The sequence below is a fragment of the Panthera uncia genome, chromosome B4, assembly GCF_023721935.1.
Source record: "Panthera uncia isolate 11264 chromosome B4, Puncia_PCG_1.0, whole genome shotgun sequence".
NCBI lineage: Eukaryota > Metazoa > Chordata > Mammalia > Carnivora > Felidae > Panthera > Panthera uncia.
This window is the reverse complement of record NC_064809.1, coordinates 81,345,954-81,366,728: the sequence shown is the minus strand read 5'-3', so window position 1 is coordinate 81,366,728 and position 20,775 is coordinate 81,345,954. Positions and strand designations below refer to the sequence as shown.

Below are 20,775 nucleotides of genomic sequence, written 5' to 3'. Positions count from 1 at the left end.
TTCTCCAAGTAAGTTTAATTAATTGTCTTGGGTCCCAGACAAGTAGATTTGTTAGCTGTAGTTTCTGATTTATCTGTTGCCCAAACCCGTGATAATTTGATGGGAATAGGAACTCTCAAGGTGGCATTTTATTGCAAAAGATGGATGTTGGCTTCTAAATGCAGCTGATTAGAAGGCTAGGGCACAGTATGTGTTTTTCTGGTGACAGGGTCATTATTAAGGCTTTATAGAACTAGTCAGACGGCTGAACTGAATCTTCCTACTCTTGTGAGGTTATCTTCAAGGTATTTGGAGTGTTTCACAGAACTCTTTATCAGCTGTGTTCTCTCACCGGCGTTTGTACCTTGTGTCAGTTTTAGCCTGGTTGTTCTGGGTTGTGAGGTGCTTTTTAGTGCAGCTGGTAACCAGATCTTTTGTCAATCGCTGCTGCCTGAGAACCTTGGATTTGGGTCTCACAGACCCAGAAAACAGTGTTGCCAGATAAGATTGCCATCTTATTTTCTGAGTAAAATATTTATCTTCAGAGAAAGCAAGGCAGATTGTTAGAATGAAGACAGGAACACAGGATTTTGATGGCTTGGCTATCTTACTGGCTGTAAGTTTTAAAAAGTTTAAATAATTTTAAGTTTAAATAATTTCAATAAATTAAAAAAAAAATTTTAAAGACCTAAGTTTGCCTCAGAGGTAGCACTTAGCTTTGTAAATGAGTCGAACAGAAAACTGTTACAGTGCTTATTATGTGTCAGGCACTATTTCACATCGGAGGTATAGATACAGATATGAACACAAGTTTTCTGCCCTCAAAGAGCTTACATTTTTGTTTGAGAAGATAGACAATTTTCAAATAAATAATTACAGATTATGATGAGTACTATGAAGAAAATAGATGTGGTGATGTGATTGAGAGTAAGGGAGAAGGGGATACTTCAGATGGGGTGGTCAGGCAGGACCTTTTTGTAGTGATGTATGAACTATTATGTGAAGGGAAGCAACCAGCATTTCCTGATGGGAGAGGAGTGTTCTGGGCATGAAGAGCAACAAATACAAAGGCTTCGTGGGGAGTATGTGATTTGGCATGTTCAGGAATAGGCAGGGGCCAGATTTTGTATGGATTTGTAGATCTCGCTTAGGAGGATGGAAAACCATTGGTAGAAAGAAACTGGTTTATCAAGAAAGCTAAATGATGTGATTTACATTTTTAAAATATCACTCGTGCTTCTCTGGGGAGAACAGATAGCAGAGTGCCCAGAGAGGAAGTAGAGAGATTAGTTAAGAGACGATTGCATGTTTTTTATTTTTATTAAAACCCTGCAAAGTGTATAAGAGTTATGGAGGATGGATGGCAGAAGGGAATTGAACGTTTTTCAGAAAGTATTCCACTTTTTGAAACAGATTGTATTTTTATTTTTGAGAGAATGCAAGCAGGGGAGGGGCAAGGAGAGAGGGAGACAGAGAATCTGAAGCGGGCTCCCCCCGCCCCCCCCGCCACAGCCGCAAGCCAGTGTAGGGCTTGAATTCATAAACTACGAGGTCGTGACCTGAGCCAAAGTCGGACGCTCAACCGACTGAGCTACCCAGGTACCCCTCCACTTTAAATTTTTTAAATTTTTAATTAAAAACAATTTTTTTTAATGTTCATTTATTTTTGAGAGAGAGAAAGGTACAGAGTGTGAGCAGGGGAGGGGCAGATAGAGAGAGGGAGACACAGAATCCGAAGCAGGCTTCAGGCTCTGAGCTGTCAGCACAGAGCCAGACGCAGGGCTAGAACCCATGAGCTGTGAGATCATGACCTGAGCAGAAGTAGGACACTTAACTGGGCACCAGGCTCCCCTAAATTTTTTTTTAATGTTTGTTTTTGGAGAGAGAGAGAGCAAGCAGGGGAGGGGCAGAGAGAGACGAAGACAGAATCTGAAGCAGTCTCCTGGCTCTGAGCTATCAGCACAGAGCCCAATGCAGGGCTCAAACTCATGAGCCGTGAGATCATCATGATCTAAGCCGAAGTCGGATGCTTAACCAACTGAGCCACCCAGGCACTCCAAAAGTATTCCACTTTTAATTTTGATAAGATTACAAATAGGGCAAGAAAACCATAACATCAATAAGTACTGGTATGTGTTTTGAATTACGTTGCTCTTGATTCTTTGACTCAGAGTTGGAGAGAGACCTCTTGGTATGTCAAGGCTCTCAGCATGAACTCACTGTGCCCACTTAAGAATCAGGTGCATCTGGGCATGGCTTGAGGGCCTGTGGGGAAAGGTAACTAGTAATTTCTTTGCATAGGGCAGAATAAGGCATTTCCTGGGGAAAAAAATTCACCATGCAGTCAGTGTTTCAGGACCAACGTTGGTGGTGGAAAAGGGAAGGGCGATTCCATAGCCATGCCTTCCAACTCTAACCAAACTACCACACATTTCTAATACCAAAACCCTGGGGTGCAGGGGTTATAAAGAAACTTATTCATAGAAATCTTAGTATGATACTAGAAAGGTAGACTTTAGCAGTGTGAGACTCACGGGATAGAGTTGTAAAGCAAAATGATGGGACTCTTTGGGAGTCTCAATATATTAAGATTAAATTGCTTTTAACTTTTTTGTTTTTGTTTTTTGTTTTTTGTTTTTTTTTTTGAGGTTAGACTTGTTTCTTATATGTGATGCCATTCCAGCACTGGACTCATGGAGGCTGAACATTTATTCAGGTAATAATAGGTAACATTTATAGAGCACTTTCTGTGTGCTAGGCAACAAACTAAGTGCTATACCTGTATTCTCATTTAATTGTCACACAACTTCACAAGGTTGGAAGTGTTATTGTACCCATTTAATAGATGAGGAAACTGAGACTTTAGAGTATATCAAGATTGAGTTCACCTGAATTAAGAAAGCAAAAAGGCTACTGCTGTAGTTGAAGTGAGAGATGATGGTCGCTTGGATTAGATGATGTCATTTCTCACCTGTCATAAATACATGAATGTAAAGTGGTTTTGACTGACTGAACTTCACCCCTCATATCCATAGCTTCTTCCCACTAGTGAATACATCATACTTTTTGTCTGTCTGTCTGTCTTTATTTATTTATTTATTTATTTATTTATTGTCTTTAAAACAATGGACATACTTTTTGGTAAAGAAAAATCCAATTTAGAAGGTTTTTTTCCCCTTCAATTTTTAATTTAAATTCTAGTTAACATGATTTAGAGTTTTAACTTAAAAAAATTTTTTAATGTTTATTTATTTTTGAGAGGGAGAGAGAGAAACAGAAACAGAGCATGAGTGGGGGAGGGCAGAGAGAGAGGGAGACACAGAATCTGAAGCAGGCTCCAGGCTCTGAGCTGTCAGCACAGAGCCCGACGCAGGGCTCAAACTCACAAACTGTGAGATCATGACCTGAGCTGAAGTCCAACGCTTAACTGACTGAGCCACCCAGGCACCCCTAGAGTTTTAACTTTAAAGCTTTTCTGACTTTTTAGAAGTAGATAATAAGCTTTGAAGTAGCTTAAATTTATCGGAATAAATATCTACAAAAGGTAGATAGATATTTACCTTATGAAACAGATATTTACTTTGTCTTATAAAAGGTTGAGAAATAACTGAGGAATTCTTAAAAGATTATTAGTATAGATAATAATCTTTTTTGTTGTTTTTGATGTACTTGAGATACTGTTCACAGGTATTTTAGCTTTATGGAACCTTCTTAGGGCTTTTTCTAGGAGCCTTCCTGGTATACCTAAATGTTTATTTACTGATCATACTAATTGTTGTACTTGCCAGAACTGAAGAGTTCTGGCACTGGAGAGTTTTTAGCACTACCAACTGAAAATCAATCAAAAAAATGGAGATTGAACATCTCTGAAATTATAATGTTGGTTAATAGAATTACTTGTAAATTTAAGAAATTCAAATTGATATGCTCCTCTGAGTGGCTTTCCATGTGGAGTTTTGCCAACTGTTTGCGCCGTTACCGAGCACAGTAAAACCACTTGCTTTTACTCCCTTACCAGTTATTGAGTGGCCAGCATGAGCACATTGCCCTATTTCCCCTTTCCCCATCTTTTTCGAAAAAGATCGTGAGCTATAATTGACATATAGTAAACTGTACATGTTAAAAGTGTACAGTTTGTTAAGTTTTGACATATGTGTTGTTCACCCATGAAACTATTACCACAGTTCAGATAATGTATCACCCCCACAAGTTTCCTTATCCCCATTTAAAAAAAAATTCTTTTTTAATGTTTATTTTTGAGAGAGAGAGAATCCAAAGCATGCTCCAGACTCCGAGCTGTCAGCACAGAGCCTGGCGGGAGGCTCTAACTCACGAACTGTGAGATCATGACCTGAACCAGTCAGCCGCTCAACCGACTGAGCCACCCAGGCGCCCCTCCTTACTCCCATTTTTAATCCTTTCCTCAACTGATCAACTTTCTGTCGCTGATCAACTTTCTGTCGCTATAGAACAGTTTGCATTGTCTAGAATTTTATATAGATGGAATTGGAAAGAATATATTCTTACATTTATTTTTGGTTTGGCTTTTTTTTTACTAACCATAATTATTTTGAGATTCATCTATGTTGATGCATGTATGAGTAGTTCATTTTTATTGCTGAGTAGCGATCCATCATGTGGCTATAGCACAATTTGTTTATCTGTTTGTGTTTTGATGATGCACATTTGGGTTGTTTCCAGTTTTTGGCAATTAAAAATAAAGTTATACTATAACTATTTGTGTACAAATCCTTATATGGACATACGCTTTTTCCCCTTCCTAAGTTAATTTCTTTTTTTTTTTTTATGTTTATTTATTTTTGAGAGAGAGAGAGAGAGAGAGAGACTGAACATGAGCGGGGGAGGGTCAGAGAGAGAGAGGGAGACACAGAAGCTGAAGCAGACTCCAGGCTCTGAGCTGTTAGCACAGAGCGTAACGTGGGGCTCGAACCCATGAGCTATAAGATCATGACCTAAGCCGAAGTTGGACGCTTAACCAACTGAGCCACCCAGGAGTCCCTCTTTTTTTTTTTGTAGTGAAATTCACATAACTTACAATTAATAATTTTGGTATGTAGTTCAGTGGTATTTAGTGTATTTGTGATGTTGTGCAACCACTAGCTGTCTCTAGTTTCAGAACATTTTCATCATTCTATAAACCACCGCATACTCATTAAATAATAATTCCCATTCCCTCCCCTCCCCCCTCTGCTTTACCTGGTAACCTCTAATTTGCTTTCTGCCTCTATGGATTTACCTTGACTGGATATATCTTCTAAAAAGAATCAGGCAGTATGTGAACCTTTTATGTCTGGCTTCTTTCATTTAGCATGTTTTCGAGATTCATCCAAGTTGTAGCATGCATCAGGACTTTTGTTCCTTTTTATGGCTGAATAATATTCCATTGTGTGGATGTATTACATTTAGTTTATCCATTAATCAGTTGATAGACATTTGGGTTGTTTCCACTTTTTGGGTACTATGAACGTGTATTTACAAGTTTTTGTGTGGACATATGTTTTAATTTCTTTTGGGTATATATCTAGGAGTATAATTGCTGGATCATGTGGTAACTTTTTTTTTTTTATTATGAAATTTATTGTCAGATTGGTTTCCATACAACACCCAGTGCTCATCCCAACAGGCGCCCTCAATACCTTTCACCCACCCACCCTTCCCTCCCACCCCCCATAAACCCTCAGTTTGTTCTCAGTGTTTAGGAGTCTCTTATGTTTTGGCTCCCTCCCTCTCTAACCATTTTTTTTTCTTCCCCTCCCCCATGGTCTTCTGTTAAGTTTCTCAGGATCCACATAGGAGTGAAAACATATGGAATCTGTCCTTCTCTGTATGACTTATTTCACTTAGCATAACACTCTCCAGTTCCATCCGTGTTGCTACAAAGACCATATTGCATTCTTTCTCATTGCCACGTAATATTCCATTTTGTATATGAATCATGTGGTAACTTTTTGAAGTACTGTAAAACTGCTTCCACAGTGGCTGCATAATTTTACATTCCCACTAGCAATGTGTAAGGGTCCCAGTTTGTCTTTCCTCACTAAACTTACTTTCTGTCTTTTTGAGTCTAGCCATCTTAGTGGGTGTCAATACCATTATGGTTTTGATTTGCACTACCCTGATGACTAAGGATGTTGAGCATCTTTTCCTGTACTTATTGGCCATTTGTATATTTTTTGGAGAAATGTATATTTAAATCCTTTGCCTTTTTTGGATAACATGTCTTTTTTTATTGTGTTGTAAGAGTTCTTTATTATGGATACCAAGTTCCTTATTCTATACATGATTTGCAAATATTTTTTCTTATTCTCTGAGTTGTCTTTGAATTCACTTTCTTGGTGGTATTGTTTACGAAGTTTTAAATTTGATGAAGTCTACTGATCTATTTTTTCTTTTATTGCTTATGCTTTTAGTGTTGTTTCTAAGAAAATTTTGCCTAATCCAAGGTCATCAAGATTTTTTTTTTAATAAATGATTACTTATTTTGAGAGAGTGCACATGCACAAGTAGGGTAAGGACACTGAGAGAGGGGTACAGAGAACCCTGTGCTGTCAGCATGGAGCCTGAGGCGGAGCTCAATCCCAGGAACCTTGAGATCATGACCTGAGCCAAAATTAAGAGTCAGAAGCTCAACTGGCTGAACCACCCAGGCATTCCTCAAGGTCATGAAGATTTATTCCAGTGTTTTATTTTGAGTTTTATAGTTGTAGCTCTTACATTTAGGTCTGTGTTCTATTTTCAGTTAATTTTTATGTATGATGTGAAGTATCGTTCCAACTTTATTATTTTGTGTGTAGCTATCCACTTCTCTGAGCACTATTTGTTGAAAACACTGTCCTTAGCCTACTTGATTATCTTGGCCTCCTTGTTAGAAAGTTAGTTGACCATAAATGTAAAGGTTTATTTCTGGGCTTTCAATTCCATTCCACTATGACACTGTTTTGATTACTGTAGCTTTAGTTGTAAGATGAAATTGGGAAATGTGAGTCCTCCAATTGTGTTTTTCTTTTTCAAGATTATGTTATTTGGTGTACCTGGGTGTCTCATTCGCTAGACCATGTGACTCTTGATCTCAGAGTCATGAATTTGAACCCCATGTTGGGTGTAGAGATTACTTAAAAAAAAAAAAAGGATTATGTTGTTTATTCTGGGTCCCTTGCATTTCCATATGAATTTTAAGATGTTATTGTCAATTTCTTAAAAAAAGCCAGCTAGGATTTTGATAGGGATTGCTCTGAATCTGTAGATCAGTTTGGGGAGTGTTACCACTTTAGCAATATTAAGTCTTTCAGTCCATGAACATGGGACATCTTCTCCCTTATTTAGACCTTCAATTTCTATCAGTGACAGTTTATGATTTTTAATATATAACCCTTACACTTTTTTTAACCCTACTCTATTATACTTTTTTGTTAAATTTATACTTAAGTATCTTATTATTTTTGTTACTACTGTAAATGGAAGTTTTTGCTTGATTTCATATTTGGAATATTAATTGTTTATAGAAATACAATCCATTTTTGTATATTGACCTTGTATCTTGCAACGTTGCTGAACTTACTTTTAGTGGATTCCTTAGGAATTTTTTTATTTTTTATTTTTTGTTTTTATTTTTTTTAGGTAGGCTACATGCCCAACTTGGGGCTTGAACTCACAACCCTGAATCAGGAGTCACATGCTCCATTGACTGAGCCAACCAGGCACCCCGATTTCTTAGGTTTTTCTATATATAAGAATATCATCTGCAAATAGAAAAGGTTTTCCTTCTTTTCCAAACTGAATGTCTTTTCTTTCTTTTTATTGCCTTATTGCCCTAGCTGTCTTTTTTGTTTGTTTGTTTGTTTTAATTTAATTTAATTTAATTTAAATTTTAACTATATTTATTTTGAGAGAGCTTGAGTTTATGCACGCGGGGGAGGGGTAGATAGAGACGGGGAGAGAGAATCCTAAGCAGGCTCTGTGCTGTCATTTCGGACCCTGATGTGGAGCTCAGTCTCACAAACTATGAGATTATGACCTGAGCTGAAATCAAGAGTCAGATGCTCAACTACCTGAGCCACCAGGCATCCCAAATTTTTATTTATTTAGAGGTTACTCAAACTCACAACCCTGAAATCAAGAGTTGCATGCTCTTCCCACTGATCCAGCCAGGTGGCCCCAGACTGGATATTCCTAATTGACCTAGCTTCAAGTTTGTTGATTCTTCTGCCTGCTCAGATTTTGTGTCAAACCCCTCTACTTAACATTTTTCATTTTTATTATTGTACTTTCCAACTCCAAAATTTCCATTTGGTTCCTTTTTATAATTTCTATCTTTCTATTAATATTCTGTTTCTGGTTAGACATTATTCAGGGATGCCTGGGTGGCCCAGTCAGTTAAGCCTCTGACTTTGGCTCAGTTCATGATTTCAGGGCTCATGAATTTGAGCAAGCCCCACATCATGGTCTATGACAGCACAGAGCCTGCTTTGGATTTTCTGTCTCCTCATGCTCTCCCTGTCCCTCCCCAGCTTGTGCATACTCTTGCTCTCTCTCTCTCAAAAATAAGTAAACATTAAAAACTACAAAAAAACAGACATTGTTCTCATACTTTTCCTTTAATTCTTTAGTCATAGCTTTTTTTTTTTTTTTTTTTGAGAGCGTGAGTAGGGGAAGGAGAGAATCTTTTTTTTTTTTAATGTTTATTTATTTTGGGGGTGCTTGGGTGGCTCATTGATTAAGTGTCTGACTCTTGATTTTGGCTCAGGTTATAATCTCATGGTTTGTGAGTTTGAGCCCTGCATCGGGCTTTGCACTGACAGTGCAGATCCTGCTTGGGATTTTCCCTCTCTGCCCCTCTCTAGCTCATGCTCTCTATCTCAAAGTAAATAAACTTAAAAAAAAAAAAAAGGTGCTCCTGGGTGGCTCAGTCATTTAAGCATCCGACTTCAGGTCAGGTCATGATCTCTCGGTTCATGAGTTTGAGCCCCGCATAGGGCTCCGTGCTGACAATGCAGAGCCTGCTTGGGATCCTCTCTTTCCCTCTCTCTCTGCCCCTCCCCCCTCTCTCTCTCTCTCTCTCTCTCTCTCTCTTTCTCTCTCTCTCTCAAATAAACATTAAAAAAATTTTTAATATTTTTCCCCTGTCTTTTATTTGGAAATGCCACTAACCCCTATATTAGGCAATTTGGATTTGTCCTACAGTTCACTTATGCTTTGTTCATTTTATTTCAGTGTCTTTTTTTCTTTCTAGGTTTTATTTTGGTTGGTTTCTATTGCTGTGTTTTCATATATTCTCCCCCTGATTTGTTCTGTTGCAATTTTTAATCTGCTATTAATCTTACATAGTGTACTTTTATCTATACCATTTCAGATTTTTTTTACTTCTTCTACCTAACATGCTTACTTTTTCCTTTAGATTCTTACACATATGGAATATAGTTATAATTTTCTAAATGTCTTTCTTTACTAGTTTTATGCTCTATCATTTCTCGGTCATTTATTTTAACTTTTCATTGTGAAATAAGTATAATATACAGGAAGTTGGGAAAAAATGTACAGCAATATTCCATGTGCTCTTCACCCAATTTATCCCCATTGTGACAGCTTCTGTAATTGTAGTACCATATCAAAGGTAAGAAATTAATATTGGTACAATGTATAGAGTCTGTTCAGATTTGACCAGTTTTACATGCACTTCTCTCTGCATGCGTGTGTGTGTTTTGAGGGAAGTTCTGTGGAATTTCATCTTGTATAAATTTTTGTATCCACAACCACCATCAAGATATAGAACAGTTCCATTCCCAGAAGAATCCTTCCTGTTGCCCTTTTACAACCACATCCACCTACTTCCACCCCATTTATGAACCTGTAACCCTGGCAATTACTAATCTATTCTTCAACTAATATTGTTGTTTCAAAATATTAATTAAATGGAATCATACCATATGTAACCTCTTGAGATTGACTTTTTCTCCTATTCAGCATAATTCCCTTGACATCCATCCATAGTTTGTACCTTTTTGGGGGGTACAAATTGCTGAGTAATATTCTGTGGTATGGCTGTCCCAAGTTTATTTAAACATTCACCTGTTGAAGGACTTCTGTGTTGGTTGCAATTTTTGTCCATTATGAATAAAGCTGTGAACATTCATGTATAGGTTTTTGTGTAAACATGTGTTTTTATTTTTCTGGGATAAATCCCCAAGAGTACAGTTGCTGGGTGGTAAGGTAATTACATATTTCATTGTAAAAGAAACTGTCTTCTAGAGTTCCTGTACCATTTTGTATTCCCATCAGCTACGTATGAGCCATTTAGTTTTTCTGCATTCTTGCCAACATTTGGTATTGTCAGTAATTTTTATGTTAGCCATTATGATAGGTATGATAGATATCTCATTGTGGTTTTAATTTGCATTTCCCTCATGGCTAATGATTTTGAATGTGTCTGCTCATGTCTTTTGCCCATTTTCTAATTGTTTTTTTAATTTTTTTTAAATGTTTTATTTATTTTTAAGACAAAGAGAGACAGAGCATGAGTAGGGATGGGGCAGAGAGAGAGGGAGACACAGAATCTGAAGCAGGCTCCAGGCTGTGAGCTGTCAGCACAGAGCCCGACGCGGGGCTCGAACTCACGAACTGTGAGATCATGACCTGAGCCAAAGTCAGACACTTAAGCAACTGAGCCACCCAGGTGGCCCCATTTTCTAATTGTTTAAGTTTTGAGAGTTTATATATTCTATTTATATGTTCTAGGTACAGTTCCTTTGTTAAATATGCAAGTATTTTCTCCAGTTTGTGGCATACTCTCTTTTGTGAACTCTAGACTCCTTTGCTTTCTCAGACTTTCACTTTGCACAAAGGGAGCATGTTGGACTCTCCCCAGGTTGCTGCTTAGCTCCCCCCTTTTTTTTGACATTACTTAGAAGCACTCTCCAGGCATTAAGCATGGGTAATCATGGGGCTTACTGTATTTGTTTCCCATTTCTCAGGAATCACTGTCCTTTATTGCCTGATGTCCAGTGTCTTAAAAACCACTGTTTTGGGGCGCCTGGGTGGCGCAGTCGGTTAAGCGTCCGACTTCAGCCAGGTCACGATCTCGCGGTCCGTGAGTTCGAGCCCCGCGTCGGGCTCTGGGCTGATGGCCCGGAGCCTGGAGCCTGTTTCCGATTCTGTGTCTCCCTCTCTCTCTGCCCCTCCCCCGTTCATGCTCTGTCTCTCTCTGTCCCAAAAATAAATAAAAAATGTTGAAAAAAAAAATTAAAAAAAAAAAAAAAAAAAAAAAAACCACTGTTTTACCCATTTTGTCTCTTTTGTCTGCCAGGAAGGTAAATATGATCTTTGGTACTCCATGTTAGGAATGAAATCTACCCCCACTCCCCTCCCGCTTTCCATGGCCAAAGCTTTCAATAAAATTAGGAACACCTGTTGTTAGTAACTACCGTCTAACAATTCCTTCCTTTCTCAAGTTCTTAACAGAAAAGGAGGGGGGAATAGAGGCTAAATATAATTCAGACAAAAAGATACTTCTGATGTTGTTCGGTGTCTGTTGAAGCCCAGCTACTTCCAAAAGTTTGCAAATCAATCAGATACAGGCTTAGAGCTAGAAATAGGTTAGCTACCATAGCACAAGATGATGGTGTGAAAAGATTTTAGTGACAGCTTGTGTGTGATAATATATCCTTTCTTGTTCAAGGTTCTCTTTGGATGTTAAGCTAGATTCTGGCTTTCATATGCCTTTTCTCTATTCTTATCCATAAAGTCCTTTTCTCGAAAGAATGGCTATATTTATAAAACCACATTTTCCTATATTTAAAAGGTAGAGTTGACTAGTTAAAAGCAGCCTTTCCAGCCTAAGTGCATCTAGTTAGGTAATTGTCCCTTAACTTTTATTATTAGTTTTGGGACTTACATTAGCATTTATGATGATTTGATAAAAATATGCTAGAATTTCTTAAAAGAGTTATCTCTGCATTTTAAAGCTACAGTTATCTATGTAAAAACTCAGAGAGATATAATATTGCTATAGGATCACATAGTTCTCAAACATTGAAGAAAATATTTCTTTGGAGTTATTTTGTGGAATTAGGACACATTTCAATAATAGGTGACTTTGAGCTCTAGGAATCTGCTAGAGTCACCTTTGGGATAGAGCAGCCTCTGCTTGTGCCAGTCTTATCAGGAAAGTTTTATTTCTCTTTCCAGCTTATCACTTTAGCTGATGAACCAAGGGCATAGTTTGTTATATTAGTAAGCTATTTTTTTTAACAGTTGCTGTCATGATGCCTTGCACAGAGTGGTTACTCAGCGAGTATTTACTGGATGAATGAATGCCTCTTCATTGAGTCACTGCTTCAGTCAACTCCCTTTATATATTTCATCCAGGATCTTTCCATCTCCATCCTTTGTCATTTTGTTACTTGTTTGTATTTCCTCTGGAGGGGTGAACACAAGGCAAAGAAGAACAACCTGAAATCTTTCTATTGTTTATAAGTAACTCTGATAAGAAAAAAGTATTATATGAGAAGAGATTGAAACACTTGCCTGAATTGCGATTTTGGAGTTGATGCTGATTTATCTATTATATTTTTCCCTACCATTCCTAACAGTGGATGATTTTTTGCTTTACCTTGAAGCCCTGACAAGCTTTTTCTCTTTATAACTGATAGCTGGTGATATGCTTTTTTACTTTTCAATTTTATTTCTAGTTTTTATAACTTTCCTTTTCCTCTGTATGGAGTCCTCTACCTCTTCTTCATTCTTATTATTTTTTTTTAAGTTTATTTGTTTATTTTGAAAGAGAAAGCATGCGAGTAGGGCAGTGAGAGAGGAAGAGAGAGAGAATTCCAAGCAGGTGCTACACTGTCAGCGCAGAGCCCAAGATGGGGTTCAAACCCGTGATCTGTGAGATCATGACCTGAGCTGAAATGAAGAGTCAGACACTTAACTGATTGAGCCAACCAGCTGCCCCCCTCTTCTTTATTCTTTAAATATTTGTGTGTCCTGAGGTCTCTGCATATCTCTCTAGCCTTCTTTGCTGATAATATTCCACTGTTCTCACCATGCACTCTCCCTTTAAAATCCAAGATTTCAACTTCTGTCACAGTTTGGTTGTAGAGATATCCGGTCTCACCAGTATAACTGCCTATTGGGCACTTTGATTAGTCAGCTGATGGGCACATCACATTTACCATGTTTTATTTTATTATTTCATCTTTTTAATTTTATTTACCTGGTGCTCATCAGGACAAGTGTACTTATTATTGTTATTTTTTGAGATTTTATTTTTAAGTAATCTCTACACCTGTTGTGGGGCTCGAACCTATAATCCCGAGATCAAGAGTTGCACGCTGCACCAACTAAGCCAGCCAGGTGCCCCAACAAGTGCACTTTTTTTTTTTAAACGTTTATTCATTTTTCAGAGAGACAGATCATGAGCAGGGGAGGGGCAGAGAGAGAGGGAGACATAGAATCCGAAGCAGAATCCAGGCTGTAAGGTGTCAGCACAGAGCCGGACATGGGGCTCAAACCCACTAACTGCAAGATCATGACCTGAGCTGGAGTCAGTGCTTAACTGAATGAACCATCCAGGCACAACCCCCCCCCCCCACAAGTCCATTTCTTTATCTCCATCACCTATTTCATTGATTCCCCGTGCCCCCTTCCCCTCTGGTAACCATCAGTTTGTTCTCTATTGTTAAGAGACTGTTTCTTTTTGTCTCTCTCTTTTTTTCACCCCTTTCCTTGTTTAGTTCTTAAATTTCACATGAGTAAAATTGTATGGTATTTGTTTTTCTATGCCTTACTTCTTTCACTTAGCATTACACTCTTTAGCTCCATCCATTTGTTGCAAATGGCAAGATTTCATTCTTTTTTATGACTGAATATTCCATTGTGTATATACCACATCTTTATGCATTCATCAGTTGATGAACACTTGGGCTGCTTCCATATCTTAGCTGTTATAAATAATGCTGCTGTAAAAATAGGGGTGCATGTGTCCCTTTTAAAAATGTTTATTATTGGGGCGCCTAGGTGGCTTGATTGGTTAGGTGACTGACTTCGGCTCAGGTCATGATCTCACAGTTCATGAGTTCGAGCTCCATGTCGGGCTCTGTGCTGACAGCTCAGAGCCTGGAGCCTACTTCAGATTCTGTGTTCTCCCTTCTCTCTACCCCTCCCCTGCTCACGCTCTGTGTCTGTCTCTCATTAATAAATAAACGTTAAAAAATTAAAAAAAACAATACAAATGTTTATTATTTTTAAAATTATTTTTAGTGTTTATTTTTGAGAGAGAGAGACAGAGCGTGAGCAGGGGAGGGGCAGAGAGAGAGGGAGACACAGGATCCCATGTAGGCTCCAGGCTCCCAGCTGTCAGCACAGAGCCCGACACGGGGCTCGAACCCACGAACTGTGATGAGATCATGACCTGAGCTGAAGTCAGATGCTCAACTGACTGAGCCACCCAGGCGCCCCTATTATTTTTAACATTTACTTATTTTGGAGGGAAGAGTGCAAGCAGAGGAGGGGTAGAGAGAGGGAGACAGAGGATCTGAAGCAGGCTCTGTGCTGACAGGCTGACAGCAGCGAGCCCAATGTGGGACTCGAACTCCTGAACCGTGAGATCATGATCTGAGCCAAAGTCAGATACTCAACTGACTGGGCCACCCAGGTGCCCCTATTTTAATTTTTTTTTTTTTTTTTTTTTTTTTTTTTTTTTGAGAGAGAGAGAGAGAGAGCGAGCTGGAGAGGTGCAGAGAGGGGGACAAAGGATCCAGAGTTGACTTTCTGCTGACAGCAGAGAGCCTGATGCAGAGCTCGAACTGATGAACCATGAGATCATTTTGGGAGCTGAAGTCTGATGCTTAGCCGGCTGAGCCACCTAGGTGTCCCTGCGTGTGTCTGTTTGAGTTTGCGTTTCTGTATTATGTGGGTAAATACCCAGTAGTGCAATTGCTGGATCATAGGGTCTTTTAACTTTTTGAGGAACCTTCATACTGTTTCCCACAGTGACTACACCAGTGCAACATTGAATCCCCCAGCAGTGGAAGAGGATTCCTTTTTTCTACATCCTCACCAACATCTGTTGTTATTTCCTGTATTATTCATTGTAACCATTCTGACAGGTGTGAGGGTGATTATGTCATTGTAGTTTTGATTTGCATTTCCCTGATGATTAGTGATGATGAGCATCTTTTCACATATCTGTTGGCCATCTGTATGTCTTTTTTGGAGAAATGTCTGTTCATGTATTCTTTTTAATTGGATTTTTAATTTTTGGGGTGTTGAGTTCATGTAAGTTCTTTATTTATTTTGATACTAATGTTTTATCGGATGTATCATTTGCATATATCTTCTCCCATTCCATAGGTTGCCTTTTAGTTTTGTTGATTGTTTCCTTCACTGTGTAGAAGCTGTTTGTTTGTTTATGCATGCTTTTGTTTATTTTTACTTTTGTTTCTTTTGCCTTGGGGGACATAAGAAAAAATTCTATGGCTGATGTCAGAGACATTACAGCCTGTGCTCTCTTGTAGGATTTTTATGGTTTCAAGTCTCACATTTAGGTCTTTAATCCCTTTTGAATTTATTTTTGTGTATGGTGTAAGAAAGTGGTCCAGTTTCATTCTTTTGCTGTTCCCTTTTCCCAACACCATTTGTGAAAGAGACATTGTCTTTCCCTTTGGATATTCTTTCCTGCTTTGTCCAAGATTAATTGACCGTATAATTGTGAGTTTATTTCTGGATTTTCTATTCTGTTCTGTTGTTCTGTATGTCTGTTTTTGTGCCAGTTTCATACTGTTTTGATTACTATAGCTTTGTAATACAACTTGAGGTCTGGAATTGTGATGCCTCCAGCTTTGCCTTTCTTTTTCAAGATTGTTTTGGCTATTTGGGGTCTTTTGTGGTTCCATACAAATTTTAAGATTGTTTGTTCTGTGAAAAATGCTTTTGGTGTTTTTTTTTCTTTTAAGATTTTTATTTTATTTATTTACTTATGTATTTATGTATTTATTTACTCATTTATTTTAATGTTTATTTATTTTTGAAATAAAGTGCGAGTGGGGAGAAGGGCAGAGACACAGGGATCTGAAGTGGGCCCTGAGCTAACAGCAGAAAGACCAATGTGGGACTTGAACTCATAAACTACGAGATCATGACCTGAGCCAATTCTGACACTTAACCAACTGAGCCACCCAGGCGCCCCAAGATTTTTATTTTTTAAAGTAATCTCTATACCCAATGTGGGGCTGAACTCACAACCCCGAGATCAAGAGTCTCATGCTCTACTGACCGAGCCAGCCAGGCACCCCAAATGCTGTTGGTATTTTGATAGAGATTGCATTCAATGTGTAGATTGCTTTGGGCAGTATAGACACTTTAACAATATTTGTTCTTCCAATCGAGGAGCATGGAATGTCTTTCTATTTCTGTGTGTCATGTTGAATTTCTTTCATCAGTGTTTTATAGCTTTCAGAGTACAGCTTTTTCACCTCATTGGTTAGTTTTATTTCTTTGGATCTTATTAATTTTGGTACAGTTACAAATGGAATTGTTTTCTTAATTTTTCTTTAGGCTACTTCATTATTGGTGTATAGAAATGCAACAGATTTCTGAAAATAGTGAAAGTTTTACTTCTTTCTTGCCAGTTTGGATGCCTTTATTTCTTTTTGTTGTCTGATTGCTATGGCTAGAACATCTAGTACTAAGTTGAATAAAAGTGAGGAGAGTGGACATACTTGTCTTGTTCCTGATCTCAAGCGAAAGGCTCTCAACTTTTCCCCACTGAGGATGGTGTTAGCTGTGGGTTTTTCATATACCGTCTACATTATGTTGAGCTATGTTCCCTCTAAACCTACTTTGCGGAGGGTTTTTATTATGAATGGATGTTGTACTTTGTCAAATGCTTTTTCTGCATTTATTGAAATTATCGTATGGTTCTTATCCTATCTCTTATTTTTAAAAAATTTGTTTATTTAGAGAGACAGAGAGTGAGCTTGTGTGAGTGGGGGAGGAACAGAGAGAGATGGAAAGAATCCCAAGCAGACTTCATGGTGAGCACAGAGCCCAACGTGGGGCTCCATCTTACAAACTGAGATCATGACCTGAGCTGAAACGGAAAGTTGGACACTTAACCTACTGAGCCACCCAGGTGCCCCTCCTTTCCCTTATTGATGTGATGTATCACACTGATTGATTTGATAACATTGAGCCACCTTTGCAACCCAGGGATAAGTTCCACTTGATTGTGGTGAATGATTTTTTTTAATGTATTAATAGTTGGATTCAGGGGCGCCTGGGTGGCTCAGTCGGTTGAGTGTCCGACTTCGGCTCAGGTCATGATCTCACAGTTTGTGGGTTCGAGTCCTGTATCAGGCCCTGTGCTGACCGCTTGCTCAGAGCCTGGAGCCTGCTTCAGCTTCTGTGTCTCCTTCTCTCTCTGCCCCTCCCCCCACTCACGCTTTGTCTCACTCTGGTTCTCAAAAATACATGTAAAAAAAAAATTTTTTTTAAATAGTTGGATTCAATTTGCTAGTATTTTGTTGAGGATTTTTGCATCTGTGTTTATCAGACATAATGGCCTGTAGTTCTCTTTTTTTGTGGTACCTTTGGTTTGGTATCAGGGTGATGCTGGCCTCATAGAATGAATTTGGAAGTTTTCCTTCCTCTTCTATTTTTTTGGAATAGGTTGAGAAGAGTGGATTTTGACTCTTCTTTAAATGTTTGGTAGAATTTGAGGTGCTTGGGTGACTCAGTTAAGTATTCAACTCTTGGTTTTGGCTCAGGTCATGATTTCATGGTTTGTGAGATAGGGCCCCCCATAGGGCCCCATGCTGCCAGCACATAGCCTGTTTGGGATTCTTTCTCTCCCTCTCTCTCTCTATACCCCTCCCTCGCTTGTGCGCACACTCCCTCTCTCTCCAAACAAACAAACAAACAAACAAACTTTTAAAAAGTTGGGGAGGGCGTGCCAGGGTGGCTCAGTCAGTTAAACGACATTGGCTCAGGTCATGATCTCACAGTTCAAGAGTTCAAGCCCTGCATCAGGTTCTGTGCTGACAGTATGGAGCCTGCTTGGGATTCTGTCTCCCTCTGTCTCTGGCCCTCCCCCACTTGCGCTCTCTCTCTCTCTCTCTCAAAATAAATGAAAATAAACTTAAATATGATTTTTTAAAAAAGAATCATTTGTTAAAAAAAAAAATGTTTGGTAGAATTTGCCTGTGAAGTCATCTGATCCTGGACTTTTACTTGTTGGGAGCTTTTGATTAGTGATTCAATTCCTTTGCTGGTAATTCGTCTGTTCAAATTTTCTATTTCTTCCAAGTTCAGTTTTGGTTATATATTTCTTGGAATTTATGTTTCTTCTAGGTTTTCCAACTTGTTGGTATATAGTTTTTCATAATTTTCTCTTATAATTGTGTGTATTTCTGTGGTGTTTGTTGTTATTTCTCCTCTCTCATTTGTGATTTTATTTATTTGGGTCCTTTCTTTTCTTGGTAAGTCTGGCTAGAGGTTTATCAATTTGATTGATTTTTTTTTTCCCCCCAAAAAAACCAGCTCCGGGTTTCACTGATCTATTCTATTTGTTTAGTTTCTGTATCATTTATTTCTGCTCTAATCTTTATTATTTCCTTCCTTCTGTTGGTTTTAAGTTTTGTTTGTTCTTTTTCTATTCTAGCTCCTTTAGGTGTAAATTTAGGTTGTTTATTTGAGATTTTTCTTGCTTCTTGAAGTAGACGTGTATTGCTATAAACATCCCTCTTAGAACTACTTTTACTGCATCCCAAGGGTTTTGAATGGTTGTGTTTTCATTTTCATTAGTTTCCATGTATTTTTTGTTTCTTATTTTATTTACTGGTTGACTCTTTCATTGTTCAGTAGCATGTTATTTAATCTCCATGTGTTTGTGGTCTTTTCAGAGTTTTTCTTATGGTTGACTACTAGCTTCATAGTGTGTGGTCAGAAAAGATGCATGGTATGACTTTGATCTTTTTGAGTAGTTGAGTGTTTTTTTTGTGGCCTAATATGTGATCTATTCTGGACAGTGTTCCATGTGCATTTGAAAAGAATGTGTATTGTGCTGTTTTAGGATGGAATGTTGTGAATATATCTGTTAAATCCATCTGGTCCAGTATATCATACAAAGTCATCATTTCCTTGAGGCGCCTGGGTGGCTTCGCCGATTGAGTGTCCGACTCATGTCATGATCCCAGGGTCATGGGATCAAGCCCCAAGTTGGGCTCTGCACCAAGTGTGGAGCTTGCTTAGGATTCTCTCCCTCCCTCTCTCTCTCCCTCCCTCCCTCCCTCCCTCCCTCCCTTCTCCCTCTCCCATTCAAGTTGAGTGCTCTGTCTCTTTCTAAAATAAAATTAAAAAAAAAAACAAAAAATAAAGCCATTGTTTCCTTGTTGATTTTCTGTTTAGATGATCTGTCCATTGATGTAAGTGGAGTGTTAAAGTCCCCTACTACCAATTAGTTCCTTTATATTTGTTATTAACTCTTTAATATATTTGGGTGCTTCCATATTGGGTGTATCAGTATTTACAATTATTGTATGTTCTTGTTGGATCATCTCCTTTATTATTATATAGTGTCTTTCTTTGTCTCTTGTTGCAGTCTTTTTTTTTTTTTTTTTTTTTTTTTTTTTAAAGTAAGCTTCATGCCCAGTGTGGATCCCAGTGCGGGGCTTGAACTCGTGATGCTGAGATCAAGACCTGAGGTGAGCTCAAGAGTCAGACACTTAACCAGCTAAGCCACCCAGGCACCCCTCTTGTTACAGTCTTTGTTTTAAAGTCTATTTTGTCTGATAGAAGTATTGCTACTCCAGCCTTCTTTGACATCCATTTGCATGCTGGATGCTTCTCTATCCCCTCAGTTTCAATCTGCAGGTTTCTTTAGGTCTACAATTAGTCTCTTGTAGGCAGCATATAGATAGGTCTTTTTTTTTTTTTTTTTAATCCATTCTGTTACCCCATCTATGTCTTTTGACTGGAGCATTTAGTCCTATTACATTCAGAGCAATTATTGATAGAAATATATTTATTGCCTTTTTATTGTTTGTTTTGTGTTGTGTGTGAGGATTTTCTCTAATCCTTTTCTTGTCTTTCTCTTTCATGGTTTACTGGTTTTCTGTAGTGATAGATTTGGATTTCTCTATTCTTTTGCATACTTATTAGATTCTTTTTTTATTAGTGGTTTTTGCTTTGTGGGTACTATTATGTTTATAGCATCTTCTGCATATAGTAGTCTGTATTAAATTGATGGTTGTTTAAATTTGAAACCATTCTTGGGGTGCTTGGGTGACTCAGTAGGTTGGGTGTCCAACTCTTGATTTCAGCTCAGGTCATGATCCCAGGGTTGTGGGATCGAACCCCGTATCAGGCTCTGCGTTGAGAGAGAGGAGCCTGTGTAGGGTTCTGCCTTCCTCTCTCTCTGCCCCTCCCTTGTGTGCATGCACGTACTCTCTCTCTCTCTCTCTTAAAAATAAACATTTAAATTTGAACCCATTCTTTACTCCTGCCCAAGTTAGGTATATGATGTCATATTTTACATCCTTTTATTTTGTCAGTTCCTTGACTGATTTTTTACAGAAACACTCATTTTTACTGCTTTTGTGTTTCCTGCCTTCATACTTTTGGTCCTTCTTTTCCACTCAAAGAGTCCCCTTTAGTATTTCTTGCAGGACTGGTTTAGTGGTCATGAACTTCTTTAATTTTTGTCTGGTTTTGTTTGTCTGCTTATGGGTTTTCCTTTATATGTAACTATATTCTTTTTGTCTTGTTGCTTTTAATATTTTTTCT

At 38.3% G+C, this 20,775-nt stretch overlaps 1 protein-coding gene across 50 annotated transcripts in view; it reads left to right on the top strand.

Annotated features, from left to right (window-relative positions):
• R3HDM2 (R3H domain containing 2) overlaps nucleotides 1-20,775 on the top strand; it is a 161,456-nt gene that overhangs the window by 35,529 nt on the left and 105,152 nt on the right. For 24 of the 50 annotated variants that reach the window (XM_049625770.1, XM_049625808.1, XM_049625766.1 and 21 more), the window contains one exon: nucleotides 2,628-2,695. The exons of 9 other annotated variants lie outside the window; for them this stretch is intronic. In XM_049625770.1, coding sequence (XP_049481727.1) covers nucleotides 2,628-2,695 — 68 coding nt within the window. Of the gene's footprint in view, nucleotides 1-1,467; nucleotides 2,109-2,627; nucleotides 2,696-19,626; nucleotides 19,695-20,775 lie in introns of those variants that run through there. 17 more of the 50 variants (XM_049625810.1, XM_049625806.1, XM_049625802.1 and 14 more) reach the window with 6 other exon arrangements.